This window comes from Bos mutus, chromosome 16 (genome assembly GCF_027580195.1).
Source record: "Bos mutus isolate GX-2022 chromosome 16, NWIPB_WYAK_1.1, whole genome shotgun sequence".
NCBI classification, from domain to species: Eukaryota; Metazoa; Chordata; class Mammalia; order Artiodactyla; family Bovidae; genus Bos; species Bos mutus.
Window position 1 is genome coordinate 32,710,069 of NC_091632.1, and position 20,269 is coordinate 32,730,337.

General features: G+C 41.3%; 1 protein-coding gene across 1 annotated transcript in view; it reads left to right on the forward strand.

Annotated features, from left to right (window-relative positions):
* The window catches only part of KAZN (kazrin, periplakin interacting protein), a 1,347,864-nt gene that overhangs the window by 340,480 nt on the left and 987,115 nt on the right, over positions 1-20,269 (forward strand). The window contains exon 2 of the mRNA XM_070384944.1: positions 16-173. Coding sequence (XP_070241045.1) covers positions 16-173 — 158 coding nt within the window. The remainder of the gene's footprint in view (positions 1-15; positions 174-20,269) is intronic.

Sequence of the window (20,269 nt, forward strand, 5' to 3'; positions counted from 1 at the left end):
TCTTTTTTTTTGCAGCAGTCCAGTCACTGCACACCCTAAATGACCAGATATCCCATTTTATTGTCACCAAGTCAAAGGCGCTGGAGGAGGACCAAGACCCTTTTCTTCCCACTGAGAAGGAGACACTCAAGAGTTCCATGATATTGATGAGGCACCTCTTAATGGATGCACAGGTACAAAGATCAATAAATCCTATATAGAGTGGGTGGTAACCTTTTTTGTTTTCTTCTTGGTATAAGCTGTGCAAAAACGCTCATCTGTCACATTCATTATGACTAACTTTGTGATAAACAGCTGTATAATGGACATTCTGATATATTGAGTGTTGGATTTCTAATTAAGTATTATTTTGGATTTAGTATCAAAGTGGCTTGTTTTTAAGTCAAAGTAATAGGGCTTAAAATAATATATGTGTTGTCTCTGAGAATTTAACAGATCTCCCATTAGCCTTGGAAAGTGAAAACCCATTTACATACAAATTTGGCAGGCATCAAAGCTGGCAGAGGCTTTGGAGTGGAGCAGTACTTATCCCAAACAGCATCACTGAGTAACTAATGAATATTTTGGTACATTTTGTGCACCACCAGTAAGCGAATCAGCACTATTTTTTTTTCTTTTTTTTCTTTTTAATGCTAGCAGTGAATTAATTACAGAAGATATTTAGTTCATTGCATGCTTTGTTGAGATGTGATTCTTCAAGGCTATTCCTTGTTCACTCTTTTATTGAAATATTTAAAAAATAATGTATCTACTCCTTCTGGTTTTGTTGGTGGGTCTCTCCAGATATGTTGATGGACAAACACCAGGTGTCTTAAGAGAATTGATGGTTTTCTGTGTTTGTGAAGCCAAGCTGAACTAGATTTTATTTTCGTGTCTGCCTCTTCCTTATCTAGAAATGTTTAAGAAAATTTTCTTTGGGTCTGGTGATGTTGTTCTATTTTCTCATAGAGCTTTCTTCCTGAGCTTTTTTTTTCTGTTCAACAGCAGAGAGGTCAGAATGGTTGGTGGTTTCCTGTGTTCTGCTCTGTATCAGATGTTCTACTGTGGTTTCTTTGCTTTTGTTTCTATTATGGTGGGTTTTTATGTTTTATTATTTAAAATTAATCGTGAAGCCTCGATCTTGCACCAATAAGACTTTGACCAGCAAAGATTTGTTCATTTCTCACCTGTCAATGCTTGAAGCTGTCCCATGGCATTTTTGAGCCCCTGTATTGAGGTGGCCCAAATTATGCAAAGCCTTTCATTTTTATTCACTGTTCTCCCCTTTCCCCTTTATTATGAGCAACCCGTTCAGCCTCTCCTTTCTCCCCAGGCCTGACTAGTGGAGAAAGGGAAGATTGTGAAGCTACAACAACCAATTTTAAAACTCAGGGGAAAAAATGGAAATTTAGAACAATTTACCAAATAAAAGCGAGCAAATTCTTCTTGAAAAGATTAGCTTTCCTCAGTGCCTAGACCCAATCCTATAGCTAATAAAACAGCCAAGGGAACCATCTGAATGCATCCTTGATGATGTTGTGTAAACTCCTGTTTGCAAAATATTAAAGGAGTAAGAAATCATTCATCTTTTCCCTCTCCTTCATATATGAGCTTACTAGTGCCTAGAAGTAGATTTTGAGAGTTTAATGTTGCTTAAGGAAATATTTTCTCCCCCTAAGTACAGGGTTCATTTAACAACTTGTATCCTTTATGGCTTTGATTACAAATTTTTCTTTATTTATCAAGTGGGACTAAAATATCTTATGTGGTTACTGTGTGGGAAGAATTGATGCTTTTGAACTGTGGTGTTGGAGAAGACTCTTGAGAGTCCCTTGGACAGCAAGAAGATCCAACCAGTTCATCCTAAAGGAAATCAGTTTGGAAGGACTGATGCTGAAGCTGAAACTCCAATACTTTGGCCACCTGATGTGAAGAAGTGACTTATTTGAAAAGACCCTGATGCTGGGAAAGATTGAAGGCAGGAGGAGAAGGGAGTGACAGAGGATGAGATGGTTGGATGGCATCACCGACTCAATGGACATGAGTTTGAGTAAAACTCCAGGAGTTGGTGATGGACAGGGATGCCTAGCATGCTGCAGTCCATGGGGTCACAAAGAGTCAGAAACGACAGAGTGAACTGAACTGTGCGGGAATATTTTATTATCTCATTCTCTCCTGGTACCAAATCAATGCCTGCTAGAATTTTCTCATTTAAATAGCTAGGGAAACATGGAGCAAGATATGGTGGATATTCTGCTAAGTCATACATTCTAAAAGGAAGATCAGTTGGATCTTTCTCCAGAGAAAAATGATCATAGAAATTCAAGTAAGAAAGTGGTATAGTATCTGGAAATGTTATTTCTTTGCCTCTTATTTTTTCAAAGATCCCTCCCTCTTATCTTTTGGACTAACATAGGATGAGGTGGGTTGTGATCAATCTAAAAATACTAACTTCATTTATTTGCTTCTAAAGCCATTAACTTTTTGAAACATTATTTGTGATTATGAATCTAGGTCTATGGCTGAAGTCAATTAGATTCATGTTATCTAATACCCCCAGGCTCAGATCACCTCTGAAATAACTCTCTATAAGATTAATGTTGCCAAACTTATAAAATACTGAGAAACCCCAACATTTTTGGAATGGCTGGGGTGATATGTAGTTTTGAGTTCTGAAATAGACAACCATAGCTATATGATTTTTAATGAGAATCTTTATTGAACATTTTGGAAATTTGGGTCTTTTCCATTCTTTTTTTTTTTTTGGCATTGCCTCTTGTCTTAGTTCCAAAGATGAACAAATGTACTTACTTCATTTTCTAAGTTCATCAATAATGAGAGGTCAATAGCAGGTAAATATAACTTCTAGGTACCTCCTTCCGTTCAGCTGCATTTTGTGATATTAATAGATGTTTGTGTGTTGCAGGCCATAAGCTCTTCAATAGTAGCAACCACATCCTGAACTTAGTTGGTGTAATAACCTTCTTAGTTCCATACCCAGAGGACTCTTAATAGTATTAGATTATGATGAAATACTCTGACATCAGCTTGCAAGTTGAATGAAGTCAGGCAAAAAGTATTCCAGAGAACCTGGAGGCTGCTTCCAGAGTGACTGCTTAAAAGACATAATCGATTCAAGTCACATCTGTCTTGGAAGCAATAAATTCTGCTTAGGAGAATGTCAAAGGCAAAAGCATTGCTGGGCTATGAAATTCCACCTCTGAGGATTATAAAACAGTATGCACAGAGCAAACACATCTCCCAAATATAATGGGGGTGCCAGAGATGATTGGCAGATCTGACAATCCATCCTAGAGAATGGAATCAAGAAGGAATATCTCACACAGGCAGCCCAGAAGCCTGCAAGTATTTATTCATCCCCTACATGTCTGTCTGAACATTTAGGGGGTGTCTAAAAGAGGCCCAGTGCCTCTATTTGCATTTCATTCCCTGTATAATCCAAAGGGCCCCAAATTCAATGAAGGGTACCATTCAGATCACATTTGAAACCTGATCTTGTGGCTTTTATTCCTGAGAGCTCCGTCTAAACCCAAAATGCTGACTCAGCTTTGTAAGTGATTAGATTCATACCACCAAAGAGGCAATTCTTTCTGGTACAGATTAATTCTTTTACTTGTACTATGTGACTCTGCATGCTAAGAGGGGTTGATTATAGCAAATTAAATCTCCTATTGGCAGTTCTCTCCTTCTTTCCTCCAAAGACCTAATATCATTATTTATTAAGGGGTAAACAAATGCTTGGGAAAACAATAAGATCGCTTTGTTGGCAGTAAGGTCCTTCTCTGGAAGGCTGGGTATTGAAAAGCAGAGATCTTTTGTGCCTCATTGTGGGTGGGGGGCTCTTTCCACAGGACTTGGGATATGGAGCGGTCAAGGAGGTCCTGTGCTCCACTGACCTTCGGCCACTGGCCAGGCCTGACAGTGCCTCAGCCTTCTCTGCCTGGAGTGTGGCTTGTCCAGGTCTGAAGGGAGAGCTCAGTTTGAGTGAGACTCAGTCACTGGGGCGTCCTTCCCAGACGACTATCTCTAAGAATGAAGTGAGCAAGTCTTTAAAGGCAAAAATAAACTGTACAACCGTCTTCTCTAAGCAAGTCTGCATGTACAGGCTGACAAAAGTCAGGTGTTAGGCAGAAGAGAAATGAAACCTGCTTTATCTTCTGGGCTGTCTTATTCCCCTGCTCTGTCCTCATTGTCCCTTTTCTTCTTGCTTTGTTTTTTGTCCTTCCTTCTCCCCAGTTCAGTTTAGTTACTCAGTCACATCTGACTCTCTGTGACTCCATGGACTGCACCATGCCAGGCTTCCCTGTCCATCACCAACTCTTGAAGCTTGCTCAAACTCACATCCATCGAGTCAATGATGCCATCCCACCATCTCATCCTCTGTCACTCCCTTCTCCTCCTGCCTTCAATCTTTCCCAGCATCAGGGTCTCTTCAAATGAGTCACTTCTTCACATTAGGTGGCCAAAGTATTGGAGTTTCAGCTTCAGCATCAGTCCTTCCAATGAATATTCAGGACTGATTTCCTTTAGGATTGACTGGTTGGATCTCCTGCTGTCCAAGGGACTCTCAGGAGTCTTCAACACCACAGTTCAAAAGCATCAATTCTTAGGCACTCAGCTTTCTTTGTAGTTCAACTCTCACGTCCATATGTGACTACTGGAAAAAACATAGCTTTGACTAGATGCACATTTGTTGGCAAAGTGATGTCTCTGCTTTTTAATATGCTGTCTAAGTTGGTCATAGCTTTTTTTTCCAATGAGCAAGTGTCTTTTAATTTCATGGCTGCAGTCACCATCTGCAGTGATTTTGGAGCCCCAAAAAATAAAGTCTGTCACTGTTTCCACTATTTCTCCATCTATTTTCCATGAAGTGATGGGACCAGATGCCATGATCTTAGTTTCCTGAGTGTTGAGTTTTAAGCCAGCTTTTTCACTCTCCTCTTTCACTTCTCCCCATGCTTCAGCATTTTCCCTCCTTCTCTCAATTTTCACTTCTCTCTTTCCTCCCCTGCCGCCTCATTTCTCAGTTGACAAAATAAATCTTAGTTGAGATGTGGGATGAGATTCTGTTCCCCTTTCCCTTTCCTGTCTCTCCCCTTCTCTTTTCTCCTTCTCTCCTCCCTTCCCCTACACCATCTCTTCTCCCTTCCCCTCCCCTGTGTCTTCTCCCCTCCTCTTCCCTTCCTTTCCCTTCTCTTCTCTCATTTGTCTTTCTGTTATTTGTACTCAGGGAACTTGAGAGCATATTTGCCAAGGACCTATATTGCCCTTGCCAGACAAGAAGGAGAACATCAGGAGAGGGCAATGGGCAGGAGACCAGCCTGGCATTCAAGGAGGTCAGTGAGGGCCCTGCCAGGATCAGAGACTCGATATGATTTAGGTGGATTCCTTCTCCTTTCTTGTTTTGTTCTCTTGACTAGTCTCCCCTTGTTGATTATGCTTTCTGATTGATTTCTGGCAAGAATCAGGCAGATTTAACAGAAATGGTTTGATTGTTTGAGCTACCTGGACACCCTCCCTGTCTAGACTTGAGGTAGGAGGTAGATGGGCCCCCCAGGGTGACGTGATGGGAGATTCATTCCCTGTGAAGCAATACTCCCACATATCAAGAGCAGGACAATTTAGAGAGGAGGCTGGGCCCTGCCAGATAGAAGAGAAGAGACCACATAGTTTTTGTTTTTAAATTCAGGAAACATCCCTGAATACACATGTGCAGAAAGACTCTTTGGAGGTCAAAAGTGGAGTGATGCTAACTGATGCTCACTACCCATAGGCCTCTTTAGTGGAATCCATCTTGGCTAAGAGATGTGAGCACACATATGGGAGAACCCTAAGATATGCCAAATATGAACTATGAACCAGGTAAATCAAAAATAAATTTAAATTAAAAAAATAAAAAATAAAAAACACACATCTCAAAGTAAAACTGGAAGAAATACCCCATAAAAGTGATTGAAACTACCACCAGGGCACTACTCTCTGAGCCCACCTGTGAGCCTATCTATACATACTGTCATTTTCCCTCCTAATAAATACTTCACTTGTTTCACTACTTTCTGTCTTTGTGGGAACTCTTTTCTGCACAGCTGAAGGTCCAGAGCCTTGTCACTGACCACTGATCTAGTTGTGATGATTCGGTGCTCTCACTGATGTGACTGACCTCAATCTCTGGCTGAGAACCGAGGCCCTACTTCAAGCTGCTGCAGGCCGAGGCCATCCAAGATCAGACTGACCTTGAAGTGTGGTTTGGAGCAAAGCATCTACCAAAACAAACCTGGGCTCGGGCTCCTGACCAATAGGACAGTGAGATCTGCGCAGTAGGTTTCAACACATGCTGGGAAATGGACCTTGGGTGTCAGGTAGTTGACACACACTCATTACAGAAGTAATATCACGATGACTTCTCGTTATCAGCACTTTCCATCCTTTCTGAATTCAACCTGTGCTCATGGTCTGGACCCTGTGGTTATTACTAATGCAGTTATCTGGTGCTTTAGAGCTGCAACTGGCTTCATAGTCATGAATGAGACCCTGTTGGCAGCTCTGGAGAATGTTTGGTCCTTACATTGCACAAACTGAGGCACCAGACAGATGCTTGACTTCTCAAGGTCACAGACACTGCCTATGAGTAGCAACCCAAGGGCAGTTTTTGCTTATATTCTGAAATGTGACACCAGGCTTAGGCAAGAACTGGAACCCTCCCCAGTGTAGTAACAAGCAGAGAAGAGACTCTGAAATTAGAATGAGGGCAAAGAGGCAAAGTTTTCAACCTAAGAAAATTACCCTCGGATATTTTTAAGTCTACTCATGCCATCAGATTTTCACTTCTTAAAGGTCATAGAAGAAAGAAATACTTAAATGGATGCTGAAGAATCAAGCTCAGCTAACAGGAAAGCTACAATGGTAAGCTGATTATTCAAAGGAGTCTTAGCTTATCCCCTCCAGTAATCCCTGGGCTCGGTTACCCATCCTCTCCCTGTGCATTTGAAAAGGCAATGCTATTTTCCATCCTCAGATTCAAAACTATAAAATCAGCAGGTATGAAGCTTGTAGTTTCTTCTATAATGTGTGCAAGTCCACTTCCCATTCTGCCATGATGGTTTTGATCTTTTAAAGTCTTTTTTAAAAATAAATACAATTTAACCTACAGGCATTGTCAGGCTTAAATGTGATCCCATCAGTTATAGAGCTTCTGCAATCACCTTTCCTGTTCAGGAGAAATGGAGGGTGAGATATGAAATTGTAATGCAGGCTCTGTTAAGCTTGTGTTTGGGGTTTTTTTTTTTTTTAAGATAATAGAGAAAGGTAGCCTCTTCCGAGACCTCTGGCACCTTTGCAAAATCCATGAGGCAGAACTTTAGGAGAAATTATGAAATGCTGAACATTGCTTTCAGTGTTCACCATGTAAAGGTCCAGGGTTAACTGGAAATAAGGCTCAAAAAGCAGGACTTCTGTCCATTGCTAAATTGTGATGGAAAGGAGCATCTCTCAGGATGTTGTTGTTGTTCAGTCACTAAGTCGTGTCCAACTCTTTGTGACCCCATGGACTTAGCATTACCATGCTCCTCTGTCCTCCACTATCTCCCAGAGCTGGCTCAAATTTATGTCTGTTGAGTCCGTGATGCTGCCTAACTTCTCTCGTCTTCTGCTGCCCCCTTCTCCTTTTGCCTTCAATCTTTCCCAGGATCAGGGTCTTTTCCAGTGAGTCAGCTCTTAGAATCAGGTGGCCAAAGTATTGGAGCTTCAGCAACAGTCCTTCCAGTGAATACTCAGGATAATCCCTCAGGATGGGTAATATTTGAATGGAATAGTCTGTATCAAATTGGTTTAGTTTCCAATAATCTGCATAGGACTAAAGAGCAATTTGAGAATTTATTTTCAAGTCATAGAACCTTTATGTTACATTTTTAGGTACTGAGTGTTTATTTGAATGATATACCTTTCAAATTGTTGACTTAACTCACAACACGAGAGTTGAAAGTTAAGTTTTATTTGAAGCAAAATGAGGACTGCCCCCCGAGAGACAGTACCTCAGATAGCTCCGAGGAACTGCTCCAGAGAGGTAGGGGAGAAGAACAGCATGTATGCGATTTTGGTAAAGGGGGGTTACATACAATCAAGCACACGTTTTCTGAGGTTTCTGCTAGTCTGGTGACACTTTCTGTTAGTCACCAGAAGCAGTCATCACCATGAAGAATTTTGATGCTTTTCTAGATAAGAGGAGATACAAGAATTGAGCTCATAAAATCTTCTCCTGAAAAAATCTCACTATCTGAAGACCTGTCCTGCCAGTTTTTCCCCATACACAGAGGGCCTCATTTCTACTCTCTACCCTGAACTAATTTCAGGGGCTGCTGAAGGTCAGCAGCTCTAGCAGCATGTGATTTCCCTGTCTCCTTGTGGAGGTAGACAGCAAGCCCCCATGGCAAGTGCCAATTTGTACTTGAGAAAATGATAACATAATGGACTTCACGTTGGTCTAACCATCGATGGTTCATGTTACAATGAGGGGGATCTGACAGAGTAACAAAACCTTGGCAGGTTACGGGTGAGGAATGGGCTACAACTCTTCGGTCAGCTGCAGAGATGAGCTCTGGTTAACATAACAGGTGAAACATTTAACAGAAGCAGATAGAGTAGCCCTGAGGAAAACCTGCAGAACTGTATCTCAGAAAAGACAGGAAAGAGGGGACCTATGGAGACTTGGGTATTAGGAACTAAAGAGCAGGGTGCTGTGATGGGGATAAATTAGCTCCAAGAATTTCCTCTCTTTGTATCACTTTGATCAGGATTCAAATTCTAAAGAGTCTGACTGACCTGTCTTAGATTGTTGGATCCTCTTCCTCCTTGGACATGGGAGAGTGGACATGTTGATGGATATTCCCACCAAAACCACACGCAGTGTGGGGAGGCATTATTACTACAAGATGGTTACGTGGATGTGGGGCAGATGGAGACAACAATAAACTGACCATATATTCCACCTACAAAAGCCTGGTGCTTACGTCCTAGCACAGAGCTCGTTATGGTCGTTCAGGTGCAAGTCATGTCTGACTCTTTGTAACCTCATGGACTGTGGCATACCAGGCTCTTCTGTCCTCACTTTCTCCTCCAGTTTGCTCAAATTCATGTCCATTGAGTCAGTGATGCTATCTAACTGTCTGATCCTCTGCCACCGGCTTCCCCTGTTGCCTTCAATCTTTCCCAGCATCAGAGTGTTTTCCAATGAATTGGCTCTTCACATCAGGTGGCCAGAGTATTGGAGCTTCAGCATCAGTTCTTCTAATGAATATTCAGGATTGATTTCCTTTAGAATTGGCTGATTTGATTTCCTTGCAGTCCAAGGGACTCTGAAGAGTTTTCTCCAGCACCACAGTTAGGAAGCATCAGTTCTTTGGCACTCAGCCTTCCTTATGATCCAACTCTTACATCCATATATGACTACTGGAAAAACCATAGCTGGAGAGGGAAATGGCAACCTGCTCCAGTATTTTTGCCTGGAGAACCCCATGGACATTATGAAAAAAACACAGAACTTGGCACTGCACTAAGGTCTAGGGACAGAGAGGAACAGAACATTGGTTCTGCCCTAGAGGGACTCAGAATATAGTGGGGCAGACAACCAGACACCGAAGAGTCCTGCAGTCAGGCTGGGTGGCTTTGGCATCTCAGAGAAACACCCAGCTATATTTATATTTGTAGATCAGTTCCTTGTTTACAAAACATAATTGCCAGCATTTTCTCATCTTTTCCACTCAACCATGAGAGAGGTACAGGAGGTTGGGTATTACTATCATTTCTGTCTTGCAAACCAGCTATTCAGCTTTAATAAAATAGCCCTTTTTAATATTGCTCCATCCAGCCCATCAAAATGAAGTGTAATTGTTTTTCTACTTAGAGGTGGTGACCCTCAAGAGTCTTTGCTTTCTGAAGGGGTTTTTAAATAGGGAGAAAGAGAGGGTGTAATTTGGGGAAAGAAAAAAATTAAAACCTGGCTTCAGATATACAACAGCACTCATAACTCAAATGTTTTTAACTATTGTAGGAGATATACATTCCTAAAGCTAAACCTTACCCCCTCAGAATTCTAGAAGGTTTAGGGTACCAAGAACATGGTTTTCAAAAATCTTTAAATATGATATAAAAGGTATTACCTTTTCCTCCAAAATATTATTGTCTCCTCATGGTGCCCATTGTCACACTGGCAAATATCTGGCTCCTAAAATAATACTCAACCTCACGATTACCATTTAGATGAGTTGAGATGGAAGAGAGCAATTTTGCCCCCACTGGGGGCATTTGGCAAGGTCTAGAAATATTTTTGATTGTCTCAATAAGAGTGGGAGAGGTAGCGGTACTACTGGAATCTAGCTGATGGAGGCCAGGCCTCCTGGCTAAACTTCCTACAATGCACAGGCTGGCTGTCCCAGCCTCAATGTCAACAGTATAAACATTGTGAAAGCCTACTTTTAGACCCAAGGCTGACTTTTTCATTGATCACAGGACTCTTCTAGCCTTAGAACCATTTTCTTTGAAGCCCTACAGTTGATCATAATTGACCCTCAAGATATATCTTACTTATCCATTTATTCATTTTCTCATTCATTCATTGAGTGTATACAATGTCCTGAGCTCTGTGCTAGATTGTGGGGAACATCAGTGAACACAAAAGAGATCCTTGCTCTCAACGGGTCTTGCATTCAAGTGGGGAAGAATGACTCAATATGTAAGCAAACAAATAATGAGTTTCAATATTTGTCTTAAAGATGTATTAGAACCTAATTTCGATAAGGGTTCAAATGCTTTCTCTTTTGAATGTGACATTTAAATTGAGATCTGAGATGAGAAAGGGAGAGAGAAAGTGCACAGCCTCTTCTAGTGTTTTATTACATTTATCTATACTTTAATTTACTTGTGTATGTTTAACATTACTCCATGAGTAACTGGAAATAGATCTCCTGGAGTGTTGCATAAAAATCTGAGCAAATTATTTATTCCAGAAATTTACATTTAAGTTAGGGATTTAAAAAATTCCATCTGGTTTCTTGAGAACAGAAAATCTTTCATCCTTTGCCTATGGGTGTTCACTGAGGAACCAGGATCTCTGTCTTTTCTTGCTGGATGCTGTGGACATAGCTGTTCATTCGCTAAGTTGTGTCCAACTCTTTGCAACCCCATGAACTACTGCACACCAGGCTTCCCTGTCCTTCATTGTCTCCCAGAGTTTGTTTGAATTCATCCTCAATCACCTCCTTCTCCTCCTGCCCTCAGTCTTTCCCAACATCAGGCTCTTTTCCAATGAGTTGGCTCTTCTCAGCAGGTGGCCAGAGTATTTGAGCTTCAGCTTCAGCATCAGCTTTCAATGAATATTCAGGGTTGATTTTCTTTAGGATTCACTGGTTTGGTCTCCTTGCTGTCTAAGGACATAAGGACACACAATAGAAGGCTAGCATGCTTTCTTTGAGCTACTTAACACATAGGGGTCAGAATAGATGAAGGGAAAGTAGGGAAGATGTAGAATTATCTTGAACAAGAACACAATGAACTGAAGCCACTGTTACTTAACTGAAGAGCTGTTGTATAGTGCCTGGTCAACAGTTAATTCTCAATTATACACCTATAGATTAATAACTTTATAAATCACCAGGAGGCAAAGCATTCCTTTCCTGGTGCTATGCTCTCCAGAACTGTAAACCAATGCTTGTCTGAATTAAACATAATTAGAAAGGTAATTTTGTTGTCAATATATTTTTTCACCATTATGGAATTCAATACAGACTTTTAGTATTGGTTATTTGGTATTTTTTTAAGCTGTGGCTCCCATCCATTAGTCAGATAATAGAAAGTCTAGTGTATGCCAGATAGTTATAATTCTAAATTAACTTACATTTAGAACAGTAATTCTTGTACAGAGCTCTTGGGGCTTCCCATTCATGTTTAACTCAAACTTTTCCCATAGAGCAGCCAGGTAAATTGAGGCATGGTGTTGCTAAGTGTCATTGTTCAAATTCAGTGTTAGATCTAGGAGTGGAGCCATCAGGTTCCCCTAAATGCCAACTCAAGCCAAGATTTCATGTTCTTTCACTTTATTGTCTTGGAGTCATCACACTTAAAAACAACTTAGTGTGATATAGTGACCTGGCTATTCCAAGTTCTCATTTATTCGTGGGGAACTTGAAACAAATGTACTCATTTTAGCCAGCTTTGTAGTACAGGTATTTAATTTCTGAGTGAATATTCTTGTCTCAGGCTACTGAAATGAACCTAATCCCTCTCCCCTCAGGCCCTCAAAGTATAAGACAAAGAGAAGACACTCAGGATAGAATTGATGATGAGAATCATGGCATAGATTTGAATCAGTTAACTGCTGCTATGTAACAAACCATCCTGAAATGAAATGACTTAAAACAATAACTATTGATGTACTTCTTATAAGTCTATGGAGTTTTAAAAAAATTATTTTTTATTTGGCATCACTGGGTCTTAGTTGCAGCAGGCAGGATTTTCAATTTTTGTTGCATCACGTGGGATCTAGTTCCCTGATCAGTGATTGAACCTGGGCCCCCTGCATTGGGAGCTCAGAGTCTTAGTCACTGGACCACCAGGGAAGGCCCTAAGTCTATGGATTGATTAGGTCATTGCACTAAAATGACATGGGTGGCTGGTCTTGACTGGTCTCATTCATGTATTTGTGGTTACTGGGCAGTCTATGGTAGCCTCATGTGGTACGATTTAGCTTTTCTGCACAATCTCTCATATCCCTCTGGTGGGCTAACTCTGGAGTATTCTCACTGTGGTCCATAAAAAGAGGAAATGGACAAAAGCAACTAGGTTTCCAGATCACGTCTGTATCAAGTTTGCTTCCATTGCATTAGCCAGAGCAAATCCATTGAATGTGGAAAGACAGGATCAAAGGGAGTGAAGCATGGGCCATCAATGCAATCAGTCTATCACGTAAAGCAAATCAGAAGATTTCTTAGCATACATAATTCTGGATGATTTTTGATCTGTCGGAAATGGGAGTTTGAAGTGTCCTAATTAGCAAGCTTCATGCACATTCTCTTTTGGAAATACTGCTCCAGTCAGTTTATTTAGAGGGACATGAATTGTACTCTCCTGTCCTGATATATGCACAGAAGACAGACTGTGTTTGAACAGCTGGAGGATATATTTTAGGAGGGATCTATGTCAAGTTTGGACGGAATGATTTCAAATGGGCCCGTGACCAAGTTGAGAAGTGTGGGTTTATGTTAGCTCTAGAAACATGATGAGCCATTTAGAGACTATTTTTCTAGCTGGGCACTGGAGCCAGGTGCGTGACTGATTCGTTCAACAAATGCTTCCAACCACGTGAAAGGAACAATGGTAAACATTGCAGGGAGAGGTGAAGAATATAAGTAATAAAAGACCGTTGCATACTTACTATGTGCCAAAGCCTCTGATGAGGACTTTATCTTATACCTCCATTATCTCATTTGTGAGGTACATGTTATTTCCCCTATTTTATGGAAGAGGAAATGCAGCCCAGAGAGGAAACTTACTTAAGGTTATGCATCTAGGGAGTAGGTGTGCTACTTTATAAAAATGGCTGCATTCCTTTGTTTTCTTCCCTTGCACTATGACTCTGCAGCCTTTCTCACTCAGAAGGAGAGTCTGTTTCCCCACCCACTCGAATCTGAGTTGTCCTGTGATTTGCTTTGGTCAAAAGAATGTGGTAAAGGGTGAGTCAGTTTTTCACCATTTAAAAAAGTGTTTGCTGTGGGTTTGTCACATATGGCCTTTATTATGCTGAGATATATTCCTTCTATGTTTACTTTCCGGAGACTTTTTATCATAAATGGGTGTTGAATGTTGTCAAAAGCTTTTTCTGCATCTCTTGAGAAGGTATTATGGTTTTTATCTTTCAATTTGTTAACATGGTGTATCACATTGATTGATTTGTGTATTTTGAAGAATCCTTGCATCCCTGGGATAAAGCCCACTTGATCATGATGTATGATCCTTTTAATGTGTGGTTGGATTGTTTGCTAGAATTTTGTTGAAGATTTTTGCATCTATATTCATCAGTGATATTGACCTGTAGTTTTCTTTTTTGTGTGTGGCATCTTTATCTTGCTCTGGTATCAGGGTGATTATGGCTTCATGATAACTTAAAGGGGTGGGATGGGGTGGGAGACAGGAGTGGGGTTCAAGAGGGAGGGGACATATGTATACCTATGGCCAATTCAAGTTGATGTATGGCAGAAACCAATAAATATTGTAAAGCAATTATCGTCCAATTAAAAATAAATATCTGACTGGAAAAAAAAAGGTGAGTCAGTTCAATGCTTAGACCTCAAGATGGCATGCATGCCTCTTTCTGCTCTTTCTTGAAACCTTGCTTCTGGGCTAGCCAACTAGAAGAGGAAATCTCCAGAATGAAGCAGATATGAATCTCCCTGCTGAGCCCATCCCAGACCAGGCAGCCCCCAGCTGACCTACTAAAGTGTCAGCATATGAGCAAGCCCAGCTAAAGTCACCCAAACTCAGTCCAGAGCAGCAGAATCACCAATCCTCCTGTAGACCTGTAGGAAGTAACAAGTGGTGGTGGTTGTAACCCACTAAGTTTCAAGGTCGTTTGTTACACGGCAGGAGCTAACTGATATAATAGAAGAGCCAGTATCTGAAGTCAGTTTGACTGATGACTAAGTCCTATGACTGGAAGAGGGGCTGGAAAATGTGGTCTAGCCATGTGCTCAGGAGAAAGAAAAACTCGATTTGGTGAGTCCGCAGTTAGTCTCTGCCACACATGCCCTCTGGTTTCATACCACTCGTCCAGCTTGAAACCGCAATAATGGTGGGAGAAATCTTTAATGCTTTCAAGTGAAGGAATGACACTGTTATATTTGGGTGTTTGAAAGATCGCTATGGAGGTGTGATGGGTGGATGGATTAGAGTGAGATTGCAGACAGGAGACAGTTTGTTTTGGCAAGGGATGTTAGAACAGGAAACTGTAGCATGGGGCAGGAAGATTAAAGAAGAAGGGACATTCAGAAACTGTTTAAATAGTACTGTCACTAACTGACATTTGGATGTGCAAAAGAAAAGACATGTCTTGGATGGATCTTAGATTTTGGCTTGCCTACTTGGGAAAATGGTAGCATCTGATAAAGGAAGTAGGAAAAGCAGGCTTGGAGGGGGAGTTTGGTTTCAGGTCTATGAAGACTGAGGAACTTATGAGACCTCTAGATGGCACTGGGTAGGAAACAGTCAAATATCTCTCTCCAGCTTTAGAGAAAGCTGTGGGCTGTAGAGATAAAGCTGGTGTCGTCAGTGTATGAACTGGTAATTGGAGTTATCAGTCACAGTTCTCAGCAGTGGGCAATAGAATCTACTCTTAACTTAAGTAAAAAAGCCTTTGAAGAAAAAATAAAAGCCTTTAAGATATTTTGGTAGTCCACAGAATCTCCAGAAGGTCTTGACAACTAGGTTTTGAGGCTATGTAAACAGGAATAAGGAGAAGGCAATAGCAACCCACTCCCAGTACTCTTGCCTGGAAAACCCCATGGACAGAGGTGCCTGGTAGGCCGTAGTCCATGGGGTCGTGAAGAGTTGGATACGACTGAGCGACTTCACTTTCACTTTTCACTTTCATGCATTGGAGAAAGAAATGGCAACCCATTCCAGTGTTCTTGCCTGGAGAATCCCAGGGACGGCGGAGCCTGGTGGGCTGCTGTCTACGGGGAGGCACAGAGTCGGACACGACTGAAGCGACTTAGCAGCAGCAGCAAACAGGAATAAAAGTAGCCAGGAGACACCATCTAACTCCCACAGCTACTGCCTCACACAGCACAGCACCCCTGACACTGAGCACAGGACTCAGTAGGGCCTTCTCCAGAAATGTCCTGAAGAACCAAGAGCTTATGCCTGCAGCTCACTGAAAGAGACAGTCTCCTCCCTTGCAGTGGCTGCCTCTCTGTCCATTTCCACCTCATTCAGCAAGAACCTGGGAACCTTCACCACAGGGGAATCTGGGAAATGTAGTTTTAGCTTTCTATGTTCTGTAGTTCAAGGACGTGGACCTGAGAGTTGGAATGTGTATGGATGTGCCAGTGCGTGGTCCCCGCCTCCCCACCCAACATAAGCATAGGGGTAATCACACAGGAGAATTCCACAGTGAGGAACAGGAGAAGAAACACTCTGGGGAGTAGCCAATAAAGTCTCTTTTTCACTTAAACTAGATTGACCTGAGTATCTGTTATTTGTGATCTAAATAGGCCTGATTAATAGGGTACCTGAGTTTTATAGAAATGCCATCCTTCCTACCCAGTGTACCCATTGTCATCCCGTCAATATGCCGTGTGTCCCCTTACATGATTAACAATGGAGCCGGGGAGGACCCTAAGCAGAGGCATCTAGACACTTTTAATTAAGTTCTAGGATACTTCTTGACTATCCATTTACAAATTCATGTGATATTACACAATTTATTTATATACTTATGCAGTCAAGCACAGGGCTTGAATCCCAAGAAGACCAGTACAGAGTGACAATTGCATTAAATCAACAACCTACTAGTTTGAAGTTTGAATACATGCACAGATGTGGCACAAAGAGTTTTATTTCTGGACCTGGGCAAAAAACCAACCAATCAAAAAACATGTGTTATTCTGGAAGCACAAGCTGTACTCTGTGTTTAGGAGTGATGTACATCACATTTGAGTGCCTTTGGTGGGTTTTAGATGTACTTTTAAAACATTTTTTGGATGTGGACCATTTTTAAAGTCTTTATTGACTTTGTTGCAATATTGTTTCTGCTTTTATGTATTGGTTTTTTGGCCACAAAGCACATGGGATCTTAGCTCCTCAACCAGGGATGAAACCTGTACCCCCTGCACTGGAAGGTAAAGTCTTAACCACTGGACCACCAGGGAAGTCCCAATTTTCAATGTATTTTTAAATCAAAGTTGACTCAATGTGTGTAGAACTTTTGGCATATCTCTTCAAAACCTCACAGTTATGCAGAATACAATTTGGACATGGATGGCTCACACTGTTTTTTCCTAGCTTCATCAAAATGGACCAACTCCTTCTTTTTACGGGTTGGATTGTGTCCTCTAAAGAAAGGTGTCTTGGAGTGCTACCCTCTAAATCTCAGAAAGTGAACTTATTTTGGACATATGGTCTTTACCAAGGTAATCAAGTTAAATAAAGTCATTAGAATGAGCTTTAATTACATATGACTGGTGTCTTCATAAAAAGGGGAAATTTGGAGGCAGAGACAAACATGCACAGATAGAAGACCATGCGAAGACATGGAGAGAGACCTCCATAAGGAGAAGGACTGGAGTGATGGATATCACTGGAGCTACAGGAAGCTAGGAGAAAGACATGGACCAGGTTATTCCTTACATCTTTCAGTAGGAACCAAAACTAATACCACCTTGGTTTGGGGCTTCTGACCTCTAAGACAGTGAGCCTATAAATTGCTATTGTTTTTATCTTTCAGTTTGTTTATGTGGTATATCACATTGATTGATTTGTGTATACTGAAGAATCCTTGCATCCCTGGAATAAGGCCCACTTGATCCTTACTGTATGATCCTTTTTATGTATTGCTGGATTCTGTTTGCTAGAATTTTGTTGAGGATTTTGTATGCTTGTTCATCAGTGGTATTGGCCTGTAGTTTTCTTTTTTTGTGACATCTTTGCTGGTTTTGGTATCAGGGTACTGGCAGCCTTGTAGAACGAGTTCAGAACTTTTCCTTCTTCTGCAATTTTCTGAAAGAGTTTGAGCAGTGTAGGTGTTAGCTCTCTCTTTCCAACTTTTGGTAGAGTTCACCTGTGAAGCCATCTGGCCCTGGGCTTTTATTTGTTGGAATATTTTTGGCTCTTATAGGATAACACAGGCAGCAACTTGACATAAATCATAGCAAGATCCTCTATGACTCACCTCCTAGAATAATGGAAATAAAAACAAAGATAAACAAGTGGGACCTAGTTAAACTTAAAAACTTTTGCACAGCAAAGGAAACTATAAACAGGGTAAAAAGACAACCCTCAAAATGGGAGGAAATAAGAGCAAATGAAACAACTGACAATGGATTAATCTCCAAAATATACAGGGAACTCATACAGCTCAATAACCCAATCAAAAAGTAGGCACTATACCTAAAGACATTTCTCCAAAGAAGACATACAGATGGCTAATAAACACATGAAAAGATGCTCAACATCGCTGATTATTAGAGAAATGCAAAGCAGAACTATAGTGAGATATCATTTCACACTGGTCAGAATGGCCATCATCAAAAAATTTACAAACAAAAAATGCTGGAGAGAGTGTGGAGAAAAGGGAGACCTTTTGCACTTTTGGTGCAAATGTAAATTGGTACAGCCACTATAGAAAACAGTATGGAGATTCCTTAAAAAGCTAGGAATAAAACTACCGTATGACCCAACAATCCCACTACTGTGCATATACCCTGAGGAAACTATAATGGAAAAACACACAATATCCCAATGTTCCTGGCAGCACTATTTACAATAACCAGGGCATGGAAATGACCTAGATGTCCATCGACAGATAAATGGATAAAGAAGTTGTGGTACGTATATACAATGGGATATTACTCAGGCATAAAAAGGAATGCATCTGAGCCACTTGTAATGAGGTGGATGAACCTAGAGCCTATTATACAGAGTGAAGTAAGTCAGAAAAAGAAAAACAAGTGTTGTATGTTAACACATATATATGGAATCTAGAAAGATAGTACTGATGAACCTATTTGCATGGCAGCAGTGGAGATGCAGACATAGAGAACAGGCTTGTGGACCCAGTGGGGGAAGGAGAGGGAGGGACTAATTGAAAGAATAACACTGAAACATATATATTACCGTATGTAAAATAGATAGCCAGTGGGATCTTGCCTGTGACAACCTAGAGGGGTAGGTTGGATGGAGAAAGGGATGGGAAGGAGGTTCAGGAGGGAGGGAACATATGTATACCTATGGCTGACTCATGTTGATGTATGGCAGAAACTAACATAACATTAGTTAAATTATTAATTAACATTAAAATATTAAAAATTACTATTGTTTTAAGCCACCTGATTTGTGGTACTTTGTTATGGCAGCCACAGGAAACTAATGCACACTTACTGATGAGAAGATCATAGACTAAGAAAGAATGAGACATTTTTACACCAGGTACAGTGTGGTTCAGTTATTTATTTATTTATTTATTTTTGGTTTAATGGCATGATACGTAGTGTTAGTCACGAAGTCATGTCCAACTCTTTGTGATCCCATGGACTGTAGCCCATCAAGCTCCTCTCTCCATGGAGTTTTCCAGGCAAGAACACGAGTGGGTAGCCATTCCTTTCTCCAGGGGGTCTTCCCGACCCAGGGATCAAACTCAGGTCTCCTGCATTGCAGGTGGATTCTTAATTATCTGAGCCACCAGGGAAGCTCCTTAATGGCATGAAAGTGATAGCTATTGAAGACCAGCATGCATGTTTCCTTCCTCTCCAAGCAGTAACAGTCCTGAAAGCTGGACCTAGAAGCTTGTATTTCATCTCAGGAAAGGGTCTGATAAGGACTGGGTGACGCTGTTTTATCTGCAGTTGTTGTAGGTCGTGTTCCTGTTGTCTATGCCACAGATGCCAACATCTCACATAATTTGTTGATTCCCTATTGTTGGTTTCTCTGTGTCATGGGAGTTGTCACCTGGCTTATGCTTTGCTTTTTATCATCATTATTGCCTCTACTCTGTCATCTTTCCAACTCTAAATCAAAGGGAAGCGTGTCTTCTCTCATCTGGGAAGTATTCCAGATGCATATTATTAGGATGGAGAAGCACTTGACATTTCAGATCATCAGGAGGGCCTCTTAATCAGTTCCAGCTGAACTTTGATACTTTCGTAGGACTCTGGGGGCAAATAAGCAAGTGAAATGGAGATTTAGCAAAGTTCACTGGTGCAGTTGCCCTCAGACAGAGTCACAGCTGCTACCCCAAGACAGGCATGCTGGCTCTCTCCCAGGAATGAGCATCTGTCTCAGTGTGGCAAAACTGGTTGTCATTCTTCCCCCCAGCATCTTCTGCCTTTGGGGGAATTGTGGTGTAGATTAAATCTCTGCCCCTGGACTTTTCCACCTCCCCTGACTGCCACCCCCTTCATCCACATCAGGCTTCTGTCTCTTCTGACGCTCAGTGAGCCTCCCTCAATCAGGCTTACCCCTCACACGTTGTTTTCTGTATCCCCAGACCCCTACTCTCCCACCAAGCCCT